General features: G+C 64.4%; 1 protein-coding gene across 1 annotated transcript; it reads right to left on the reverse strand.

Moving 5' to 3' along the window:
- Nucleotides 1-876: 876 nt before the first annotated feature.
- HCN3 (hyperpolarization activated cyclic nucleotide gated potassium channel 3) lies at nucleotides 877-10,931 on the reverse strand. Its single transcript, XM_066567896.1, has 8 exons — nucleotides 10,621-10,931; nucleotides 7,785-8,214; nucleotides 7,490-7,651; nucleotides 6,541-6,759; nucleotides 5,995-6,141; nucleotides 5,219-5,459; nucleotides 4,567-4,731; nucleotides 877-4,083 (listed from the first exon to the last, which is right to left on the reverse strand). The coding sequence occupies exons 1-8, from the start codon at nucleotides 10,929-10,931 to the stop codon at nucleotides 2,960-2,962; spliced, it is 2,799 nt and encodes a 932-aa protein (XP_066423993.1). The 3' UTR covers nucleotides 877-2,959.
- Nucleotides 10,932-11,538: the final 607 nt, after the last annotated feature.

Genomic DNA, 11,538 nt, shown 5'->3' on the forward strand with positions numbered 1-11,538 from the left:
CGGTAAGGGGGGGCTGAAGGCAGGGGGTGCCCCGGTAACGGGGGGCTGAGGGCAGGGGGTGCCCCGGTAACGGTGGGGTGAGGGCAGGGGGTGCCCCGGTAACGGGGGGGTGAGAGCAGGGGGTGCCCCGGTAACGGGGGGCTGCGGACAGGAACTGCTCTGTTATGCGGGGCTACAGGCCGGGGCTTCCCCGGTAAGGAGGGGCTGAGGGCAGGGGCTGGCCCGGTAACGCGGGGCTGCGGTGGGGAGACCGGGCAGGGCACAGTGGGGTGGCCACCAGCCCCCGTGTCCTGCCACCACCGTGTCCTGCCACCACCGTGTCCTGTCTGTCCCCGTGTCCTGCCACCACCGTGTCCTGCCACCACCGTGTCCTGTCTGTCCCCGTGTCCTGCCACCACCGTGTCTTGCCTGGGGGCTGTGGCCGGTGACAGAGCGCGGCCGTGCCCGAGAGCCGCTCCAGGTGCCGCAGTGCCCGTGGCTCGGGTGCCCCGGCCCACCTTGCGCTGTGTGACCTTCATTTAATCGCGTTAATGCCTCGAGTGCTGCTCTGCAATCAGGCGGTATCAAACCCTCCCCTCCCCCCGGCAATAAAGGCACCGGAGATGGAAAGGGGAAAATAACCAAAGATTAAACATTAATCTGCCCATGGCCGAAAGGGACCGGGCTGGGTGGGAGGGCACCTGTTGCCTTTGGGCTCCTGCCGTGCCACCCTGGTCTGTGGGGCCGGGGAGAGGCCCCTCGATGGCTCCCGAGGGCTTCCCGGCTCTGCAGAAGGCCAGGATTGGAGCCGGGGTGCTGCAGCATCCCCCTGTCCTGCCCCATCCCCGGGCACGGTGCTGTGGGGTCGCAGGAGGTGCAGAAGGAGTTTCCCCTAGACCAGCTCAGAATCTCTCTTTATTATTTAAATCCATTATGTACAACGACCAAAAAATAAAAAAACGCTCTTAAATTCTCTGCGATATGAAAACTACAAGCTCTGTACATGGACTGCCGTGAGTGCAAGAGTGGAGGATCATGGTCTTTGGTGGCTAAACTTGCGCCCCCAGCCCCTGCAGCCTCCCCCGGGGTGGGCACCGGGCCACGAGGTGCCCACGGCGGCGGTGCCAGGAGCGCAGGGCGGCTCCGGCTCCCGACACGGGGCTGTGCAGTGAGGAGGGAGCTCGGTGCTGTCCCCGCACGCTCTGCGGGGCGCTGGGATGGCCGCTAACACATCTACATCACGCGGTGGGAACACAGCCCGGGGACTCGGGACAGCAGCGCGGCTCCGCTGCAGCCCCCGCCCGACGGAGCGCGGGGATGGAGCGGGACGGGGGGGTGAGCAGGGGAGGGCGGTTGAAATCCGTGGAAAAAAGGCAGTGCAGGACATCCCCTGCCGGGATTCCTGTGGGCTGGTGCTCCCAGAGCAGCCCCGAGCTCCGGACTGCTCCCGACGCCCCAAAACACGAGGGTGGAGAACGGGACACCTCACTTGGGGAAGTACCGAGGGGAACGAGACCTCGCCCGCTGCGCTGGGGGTCCGGCGGGCCCCGCTCGGCCCCAGAGCACGAAGACAAGCCATGGTTCCTGACTCCGGGAGAGGGAAGCAGCTGGCACGGCGCGGTGGGGACGGAAGGGACACTACTCTAACCAGGACTGAACACGGTTGGCCCAAAGCGACACTGGAAGCAGAGCTCGGCTGCTTGGCAGAGCCACGACTCGCACACACATTGCACACTACTGTCTCTGGAGGGGGAGGGATGGGGCATCTGCGGGGACCCCGGGCTCCTGTTGGACGGGGGGTGACCCCACAGCCCCACACGTCACCCAGGCGCTGCCCGGGATTGGCATCTCTTTGTGACAGCCTTTTGCTCCTGTGGCACCGGTGACTGGCATCCCCAGGGGACCTGGAAATGGGACTGCAGGGCAGGGCAGGGGAGCAGAGCCCGGGCTGAGCATCCTCCTGCAGCCACAGGCAGTGGGGGCCCTGCAGGTGACCCTCTGAGCATCCTCCTGGAGCCACAGAGGGTTCCCCTTGGGCTGACCCTCTGAGCATCCTCCTGGAGCCACAGAGGGTTCCCCTTGGGCTGACCCTCTGAGCATCCTCCTGGAGCTGCAGGCAGCAGAATTCCCCCAGGCTGCCCCCATGGGGGCACGTGGAGGGGCAGTGCCCGGCTGTGGGGCAGAGCCCTGCCCAGCAGCACATCCCAACCTCCCTGGCACTCAGCACCTCTGAGGCAAAACGGTCCCACAAGCAGGGGAGAGGGACTGGGGGGCTGCTCCTCTGCCCCCCAGCGTTGCCCCTTGGCACTCGTCACACCAGGGGAGCCCTGCCCAGGACCCCCAGGTGGTCCTGGCACTCTGGGAAGGGGAAGTGCTGACCCTGGGCCCCCACGCCCCTGCCATGGGCTCCAGCCTCATCCCTCCACCCGGGCAGAGGACCCAGGGGGTGCCTCTGCCTCCTCACCCTGAAGGCAAAGGCGCTGGGCAGAGCAGTCTGGGGACCGAGGTGGGCATCGGGCAGCCCCTGCTGTGACAGAGGACAAGCTGGAGGAGCTGCCATTGTCAGCCTGCCCCGAGGCCAGGCTGTGGGACACACGGCACAGAGAGTGGGGGGCCCAGCCCCCGAGGGGCAGTTATGGGGATCTGAGCTCCCCAGAGAGGCCAGAGTTTGGGCAAGGGCTCTGACCTGTCCTATGCCTCCGGCAGGAGGGCAGAACTCACAGATGGTGATGAGCAAGAAGGGGGAGAGCCCGGGCAGGGTGACCCCCTTGGGGCAGTCAGCAGAGCCCCCTCCTCATCCAGCTGGGCCCATGCCCATCCCTGCCGTGTCCCCGTGCCTGAAACAGCCCCTCCATGGCCCCGCCTGGTGCCTCTCACCTCATTTTCCCTCCGACACGGTGGGGCTGGTGCTCTGCTTCTCCTGCCTCCTCTGCCGCCGGCACGCCCGGCTCCCTCCTGCCCGTGCGGCCGCCGCCAGGACTCACATGTTGGACGGGAGTTTGGGCTTCGCCGTTTCCACCTCGGGGCTGAAGGCCACGGAGCCCTTGCGGGAGGGACCGGCTGCCTGCCGGGATGCGGGGCCCGGGGACTGCGGCGTGGAGCGGCCGGGCTGAGCCAGCGATCCCGAGGGCATCTGCTGCGAGTGTGCGGGCATCCCCGAGCACGGCTTGGCCAGCAGTCCGGCTACCGAGGGCGAGGACCTGCGGGCCAGGTTCCCTGCAGATTTCCTGCCCTGCTTCAAGGAGCTCCCGTCGGCTTGCTGGGCCACTTTGTTGGGAAGGGAGGGCTGGGAGGCGGAGAGGAGCCGGACATCCTGGGTGAGTCGCCCCACCGGCAGCCCCTGGATGCTCCTGTGCTTCACCAGCTGCTGGGGATGCATCAGGAGCGAGATGTGCGAGCCGGTGGCTCGGGACAGGCTGTAGTGGAGCGTTCTCCCCGGCGGCAGCGCCTGCTCGGAGCTGGGGGACGCAGCGCCCGCCGCTTGCTGCAGCAGCGAGGTGGAGACCGAGGCGCCGCGGGACCGGGAGAGCTGGGGCTGGGGGCCGGCCGGGGGCTGCTTGGCCCCCGCTGGCATCTCCGCCCTCTGCGCCGTGCGGGGCAGGGGCTGCGCCCCCGAGCTGGGTCTCTGGGCCCCCGCGCTCTCCAGCGGTACCTGGGACTGGAGCATGGGCGAGGAAGGCGAACCTGCGGCCGGCGTCTGCAGGTGGGACTGAGCCCCGGAGGGCGAGCTCACCGAGGAGGGCCGGGAGCCGCCCAGGCTGGGCTGGGAGCGGCGCACGGGCTTGGTGAGCAGCGTGGCTTCGGGAGAGAGCGGGCTGGAGATGGAGGAGGGCGGCAGGAAGATGTGAGCCTGCAGGCTGTGCTGGTGGGTCAGCGCGATGGCCACGTTGGTGGTGGCGGCGGCTGTTTGCAGGGGTGCGTGCACCAGCGGCTCCCAAATCACCGGCTTGCCGCTCAGCTCCCGGCCCATCGCCATCTGCTGCAGGTCCTGGATGTTGTGGGCCATGTCCTGGTCGTGCTTCACGATCTGCTGGATCATCTCGGTGTTCAGGGGCCCCGAGCTGTGCTCGGCTCGCTTGCGGAGCAGGATGGAATTCTTCTTCCCTGGAGGGGAGGCAGGAGTGTCACCGACACTGGGACCGCGGGCTCTCGGGGACAGTGTGGAGGGCAGGGTGGCACTGGGGAAGGGACAATAAAACCTCACCAGCGTTCCAGGGGAAGGGCCTAGATTAAAGCAGTGGAAGCAGCAGGGACCAAACAGGAGAGTCCTGACTCCAAAGGGACTGGGGCCTGGGGTCCTGCTTGTCCTCCACAGGCAAGGAAGGGTGAGGACGAGCAGCTGGTCACTGCCAAACACTGCAAGGACCGTGCAGTGCACTTACATTTCCCCAGGGAAGCCTGTCCTATGGATCTTGCTGGGGGGGGAGAGAGGGCAGGCTGCTTCCCCATGCTCCCCATCATCCTCATTGCTGGGCACCCATGGGGTTGGGGCGCTCATCCCAGCTCTGTGACTCCACACCTGTGTGCCTGGGGGTCTGTGGGCCCTGGGGGTGGCTGTGCTGAGCCCAGGAGGCCCCTCCTCCTCACCTATGCGGTCCAGGCGGTCCATGGCCACGGTCTCGAAGGCTCTCCTCATCATGGGGTACTCCTCCAGCACCTCGTTGAAGTTGTCCACGGCCAGGGAGTACAGGCGGCAGTAGGTGTCGGCTCTGACGCTGGCCGTGCGCCTGCCCCGCGTCAGCAGGCAGATCTCTGCAGGGACACGGGGCTGGCCTCAGGGTGACACAGCCATCCAGCCCCCTGCCGGCCCTGGGAGCAGGAACAGCACTGCCCAGCACCCCAACACCCTGCACAAAGCATGGCTCAGAGGCAGGGACAGACCCTGCAGCCTCTCTCCTTCCCCAGGCTTTTTCCTCCCTCTCCAGGCCATGGAGACACCCCCAGGTGTGGCTGCTGTGATGGCCTGGCCTGTTTCCCTCCCAGAGCTGTGCCTGAATCCTATAAACTGGCTCAGATGTTCTGCTCTAACCTCCTCTCCTCCCTGGCCAGCAGTGGATGCTCCCCCTGCCCCAGCCAGACAGAACTGGCGTGGAGACCTTGGCACTTTGACTGGATGCCAAGACTTTGGCACTGGACAAGAGGAGAAGGGCGGGCAGAAACATCAGGGATGCCCCAGCTTCTGCTCCTGGGCAGCTTTTGGCCCCTGCTCTGTCCACCAGCTCCCCCAGCCCAGCCTCACCCCCAAAGTAGGAGCCATCAGACAGCTTGGTCTCCTTGTTGCCCTTGGTGAGGATGCTGACCACGCCGTGCTGGATGAAGTACATCTTTTTGCCCACGGTGCCCTCACGGATGATGAAGTCCCCAGGCTGGAAGACCTCGAAGCGCAGCTTGGTCAGCATGGCTGTCACAAAGTTGGGGTCAGCGTTGGCAAACAGGGGCATGTTGGCCACCAGGTTGCGGCAGTTGAAGTTGATGATTTCCTGTGGGGTGAGGATGAGGAGCAGCTCAGCGGGTGTGGCCACATTTCACTTCACAGAGAAAAGCAAGACACAATTCTTCCCAAGAATATTTCTGTGTTTCACATTCTCTGAACCTCAGAGAAAGGAAAAACAATTCTTCTCGTTTGCTGTGCCTGTGTTGTGCCAAAGTGGAATGCAATATGAAAATTATTTACCCAGAGTTGTGGTGTTTTGTTTCCTTGGCCTATCAGGGCCAAGTGTGTACATATGTTGGGACTGTCAGCTGACAGTCACGAGATATTGAGCAGTTGTGTACAAAGTTGAGTACTTGGCAAATTCAGTTTAGATGTGATATGATATGATATGATATAATATAAAGAATAGAATAGAATAGAACAGAATAATTAATTACCCTTCTGATATTATAGAGTCCTTCTCATAATTTCTCCCCACACAGGGGTCATCCTCTTTCAATAAGTGGGGGCATCACCGAGCCTGGCCCCTGCCAGCAGCAGCCTCTGCCCTCCAGCTCACAGCCTGGGAGTGCTGCCCTCACCTCTTTGAGTGGCTCACTGAGCTCCCCCAGGATGTTCTCCTCATCAAACATCTTGCCCTGGTAGCGGTGCTCGTAGTACTCGTGGATGCGCTGGCGGGTGTCCCCAGGCAGCTTGTGGAATGACATGTACTGCTCCACTTGCTTGTACTGTGGGGACAAGGGGAGTCACACAGGGCTCAGCTGGCACCACCTGCACGGCTGCAGGATGTGTCCCTTCTCCTCAATGGTGTAGATACAGACACCCCTGCTCCAGCGCCCTGACCCAAAGGGGGCAAAGGACGGGACAGCTGCGCACTCAGGATGCACAGGGAAGAGGGCAGGGTGGGGCCACACTGTGCAGAAGTGACCCCCAGTATGGACACCAATATGGTCCCACCCTCAATGGGCAGCCCAAGCTCCACCTGCAACAACCCAAGGGAGAGTGGCAAGGCCAAAGATCCCAACCTGTGGAATCAGAAGGGCACAGCAGCTGTGCTGAGCTGGTTCTGGAGCGGTGCCAGGACTCTTTCCCCAGTACCCAGGCCCTCCCTCCGCAACCCCACTCACCTTCTCCTGGTACTGGCGCCGGGACGAGTCCAGGGACTGGATGAGGGCGGTGGCGTGGCCGATGAACATGGCGTAGCAGGTGGCCCCCACGATCATGCTGAGCATGGTGAGCCACACGTCGGTCATGCCCTCGGGCGCCTGCTGCCCGTAGCCGATGCACAGCATGTGGCTCATGGCCTTGAACAGGGCGTGTGAGTACTGCTTGCCCCAGGAGTCGTTCTGCAGGTGAGGGACAGTGGTGCTGAAGGGTTTGGTGGAAGGTGCTGTGCAGCTGAACCCCCCAGTCCCACCTCCCTGAGCTGGGGAGTCCAGAGACCAAGGTTCCTCCAAGGCCAAAGGGATGAGTTCTCCTCCATGAAGAGGACTGTGAATCCCTAAAAAGGCACCAGCCCCTCTCTGGGGAGGAGGCAGGAGCCCCAGTGTCCTGTTCCCTCCCCAGGGGATGAATTCTCCTCCATGAAGAGGACTGTGAAGCCCTAAATAGGCACCAGCCCCTGCTCTGGGGAGGAGGCAGGAGCCCCAGTGTCCTGTTCCCTCCCCAAGGGATGAATTCTCCTCCATGAAGAGGACTGTGAAGCTCTAAACAGTACCAGCTCCTGCTCTGGGGAGGAGGCAGGAGCCCCAGTGTCCTGTTCCCTCCCCAGGTGGTGAATTCTCCATGAAGAGGACTGTGAAACCCTAAAAAGGCACCAGCCCCTGCTCTGGGGAGGAGGCAGGAGCCCCAGTGTCTTACTCCCTCCCCAAGGGATTCCCTGGCTCCAGCAAGCTGGGCTGAGATGGGAAGGTGATGCAGAGGTTCCCTCTGCCCTGTCTCAGTGCTGTGACCACGGGGACAATGCTCACCAGCACGTCTCCCAGCAGCTCCAGCCTTGCCGTGGCAGAGAAGGAACCAAATCCTCTCCCCACCAGGGCAGATCCCAGCTGGAATCACCCTGGTCTGGGCACTCACCACCATGTGGTTCTTGGAGACCCAGCAGTCCTCAGGGAAGTCCTGCAGCATGGGCACCAGGAACTGGAGGCAGCCATCCCAGTGGCACAGCAGCAGCATCATCCCGATGAGGTTGAAGATCCTCACCACGGCGCTGGCCAGGTCGTACGTCATGTGGAAGATCTGGAGAACACGCAGGAGCGGAGCTGCAGAGGAACTCTCCTCCTAGGACAGCCCTTGGAGCCCTCTGCCCTCCAGCTGGGGACCCCCAGCCTGGCCTGGGACCCTGAGCAGGAGACCCCCCCGGGGTTCTCACCTCCTCCCACTGGTGGATGTAGCGGATGAGGCGCGAGAGGCGCAGCAGGCGCAGCAGGCTCAGGATCTTGGTGAAGCGCACGATGCGCAGCGCCCGCGCCGTCTTGTAGACATCAGAATCCACCTGGGTCTCCAGGTCAACAATGAGGAAAATGTAGTCAACAGGGATGGAGGAGATGAAGTCGACCAGGAACCAGCTCTTCAAGTACTTCATTTTGATGGTGTGAGGGTCGAGGATGATCTCCGTGTTGTCCTCCACCACGATGCCTGTCCGGAAGTTCAGCACCAGGTCAGCCAAGAAGAAAGTGTCCGAAAGCACGTTGAAAACGATCCAGGGAGGGGTGTTCTCATCCTTGAAGAAGGTGATGCCCACGGGCAGGATGATCAAATTCCCCACCATCAGGAGCAGCATGATGAGGTCCCAGTAAAACCTGCAGGGTGGGAATGCAGGGGCCAGAGTGGGACAGGCAGGACACAGTTAGACAATAAACCAGGATCAAAGTTAGGGTCTGACAGTGCAGAGAGGCAGGTGCTGAGCAGACACACACACACGTGCCTGCCCACACACATGACTAACACCCTGGGACAGGTGTGAGCAGAAATGGGGTGCAAAAGTCCCCCTGTGTGGGAATGGGGCATGCAGGAGCTTGGCTGTCTCTCTCTCTCCACTGCAGGGCAGTGCATTCACTCCTATGCCCCCACCCCAAAGCTGCCACGTGCCCCATGGAGAGCTCAGAGAGGATGTGGGCTTTGCTCCCCTGAGGCTCCTTGTCATCTGCTGTCTCCCTGCCACCACCCGAGTTGGCTTAGCAGGATTTGGGATAAGCTTTGCTGGTTATGCAAACGGAGAGCCGAGCTCCTGGGGCAGCAGAAAAGGATCAGGGAGGCTGTTGTGGTGAGCCAGGCAGCAGCCAAGCAAGGATAGACCATGCTGGCACCAGGGGAAGGTGGGAGGAGGGTCCAGCCCTTCAGGAGGTGCCACATGCTCAGGGCAGGATGAGGGCACTCCTCATCCACCTCCCTTGGCTGAGAGTGGGCAGGCTCAGAGGGTTTGGAAGGGAGGGAAAGCCAAGAGATGCCGGCAGCAGCTGGATAAGTCGGGACACCCAGCAGCCCTGTTCACATGCAAATGCCACCGGGATGTTTTCATTCTTCACACAGACACATCACGACTTTCTCCACCAGCCTTGGGATCCCCCCCATCACAGCCTTCATGGGCCCTTGGGAAAGCAAGCCCAGGTTTAGGTGTCCCCAGGCATCCCCTGTTAGTCCCAGCCCTGGCCGTGGGTGTAGGCTCAAATCTCCAAAGGTGATTTCAGGGCAGCTCTCAGTGCCCAGTGAGTCCAAACCAGCTTTTGCAGGTGGCAGAAGCTTGTGGGGATTTCCTACCCCATACCCATGGTGGGACACGGGTACTGGGATCTCTGCAGCTGGGGAAGGGGAAGGGGAAGAGGAAGGGGAAGGGGAAGGGAGGTCCTGGTGCTGTGAGAGGCTCCTTCAGAGAGAGCACCAGAGCCTGAGGGGAGTAGGGGGAGGCACCCTCTCCTCAAGGAGCCACCCCAAGGTCAGGTCCAGAGACCACCCCAGGGCCTGCAGCCACTCCAGGGTCAGGAGCCTCTCCCAAATTAACACCTTCCTGCCAATGGCCAGGATTTGCTGGGCCAGGGAAGGAAATGAGGCAGAAGGGGCCTGACCCAGCTGAGGAATTGCCTCCTGCACCTCCATGCTGTGCCCTGAGAAGCTGAGCAGGGAAGCTGCCTGTCCCTGCAGCTGCCCAAGCCTGCCTGGAGCCCTCGCTTCAGATTTAGGCTTAAGCTCTTTAGGACAGGCCTTGTCCTTCACTGAGTGTCACACTGAACACTTGGGGCCCTGATCTCCATGGCCTTTATGTATCTCCCTAATGTGATAAACACTGGAGTAATCCCTCTGTCTGTGTACCTGCCAGCTCCCTTCACGCTGCTGCGTGCAGAAACTGCTCCTGCCGAGCTCCAGGCTCACAAACTTTGGGATGCTTTCCCTGGAAAAGGGCTCTCAGGGCTGGGTGCCATGCTGGGGTGGTGCAAGGGACCCAGCGAGTGGCAGGGGCCCAGTGGTGAGGGGGGATGGCTACAGGTGCCAGGGACCCTCAGCGGGTGCTGGCTGCGTTCTCCAGGCTGGGGACATCATCCATGTCACAGCTTGCTGCGGGAGATGACTGCCTGGCAGCTCCATTCCCCGCGGAGAAAGCCCACCCTATATGACTCAACATCCCCGTGACACCCAGTTCCTCCCACATCATCCATCCCCGAGCTCCCGCTGTGATCCCGGTGACACCGAGAGCCGGGCCCGGCTCCTCGCTGGGTGAGCGGCCCCGCTCCAGCCGCGGGGAGCCGCGTCCCAGGGGGAGGAAGGCTCCTGATGGAATTAAAAACAGCATCGAGAAGGGCGGGGGGAGCTCTAAGGGCAGGCAAAGCCCAGCAACCCCCGCCTCCGCCTCCGCACGCCCGGGGCCGGGTCAGCGGAGCTCCGCGGCTCGGCAGAGCCGGGCTGCCCCGGGCACCGGGAGCCGCGGGAGCCGCGGGAGCCGGGCAGGACAGAGCCGTCCGTGCGGGCGGGATAATCCCGGACGGGAAGGGGCTGGGGCAGCGCGGCCCCGGGCTCCGGCGGTCGGCAGCCGCCTCCCCGGGCCGGTGCGGAGCCCCGGCTACCGGCACTTGTTGCCCCTACGGTGTCGGGCGGCGGGGCCGCGCTCAGCACCACGGACAGCGGCGGCGGGCACCGGAGCCGGAGCGGGGACCGGCGCCGGGATGGGGGTCGGTGCCGGTGCCGGGGCGGGGGTCGCGGGGCCCCGGTCCCACCTGAAGTCGCTGTAGGGATGGATAATCCAGGCGCCCGCCGACTTCACCCGTTGCCGCTCGATCTCCACGGCCCGGTGGCTGCCGAACATGCGCAGCGAGAACTTGTTCACGGCGGGCTGCAGCATCGCCCCGAGCTGCCGCTGCACGAACGTGCCCGCCGCCGCCGCCTCGCCCTCCGCCACGATCTGCTCCGTCGCCGCCGGCGAGGCCGGGGCCGCGCCCGACGCCCCTGCGGGCGCCCCCGCTGCCTCCCCGTCCAGCACCGGCGGCTTCTCCCGCGGCTCGGGGCTCCGCCGCGGCGCCGCCTCCATCCCGCCGCCGCCGCCTCGCCTCACGTTTCCTTCAAACGCCCTTGCCCGGGCGCCCTGCCCGTCGCCCCGCCGCACATGCCCGGCCCCGGGCGGGCGGGCGCTCGCTCGCCGCCCGCGGCCACTCGCTCACCGAGCGCTCACGGAGCTCCGCCGGCGCCCGCCTGTTGCGCACGCTCCGGCGCGGGCGCGGCGGCAGCCGGCAGCAGGGAAGCGCCGGTGGCACCGGAGCGGCGGCGCGGGGAGCGGCGAGGCCCGGGCGGCACCGGAGCGGCGGCGGCGGCGGGACCCCGCGGCGGGCGGGGCGGGGCGGAGCTGGCGGGCGGGGCCTCGGGAAGGAGAACGCTCCCCCCGGTCCGGCCCCGGTACCGCCGGGGGGACCAAAGAGGGGCGGGGCTTCAAGGAGAGAGGGGCGGGACTACCCGATAAGGACCACGCCCCTTCTGTCTAGCCCCGCCCCATCGCGGGCAGCGGAACGAGGAGAGGGCGTGGCTTGGAAGACGGTGGGCGGACAAGGGGCGGAGCTCCTGGAGGCCATGGGCGAGGATATCAGCATAGGCCCCGCCCATAGCTCGACCCCGCCCCTCGGGTCTGTCCCGCCGCCGTCAGG

The sequence above is a fragment of the Molothrus aeneus genome, chromosome 31, assembly GCF_037042795.1.
Source record: "Molothrus aeneus isolate 106 chromosome 31, BPBGC_Maene_1.0, whole genome shotgun sequence".
Taxonomy (NCBI): domain Eukaryota; kingdom Metazoa; phylum Chordata; class Aves; order Passeriformes; family Icteridae; genus Molothrus; species Molothrus aeneus.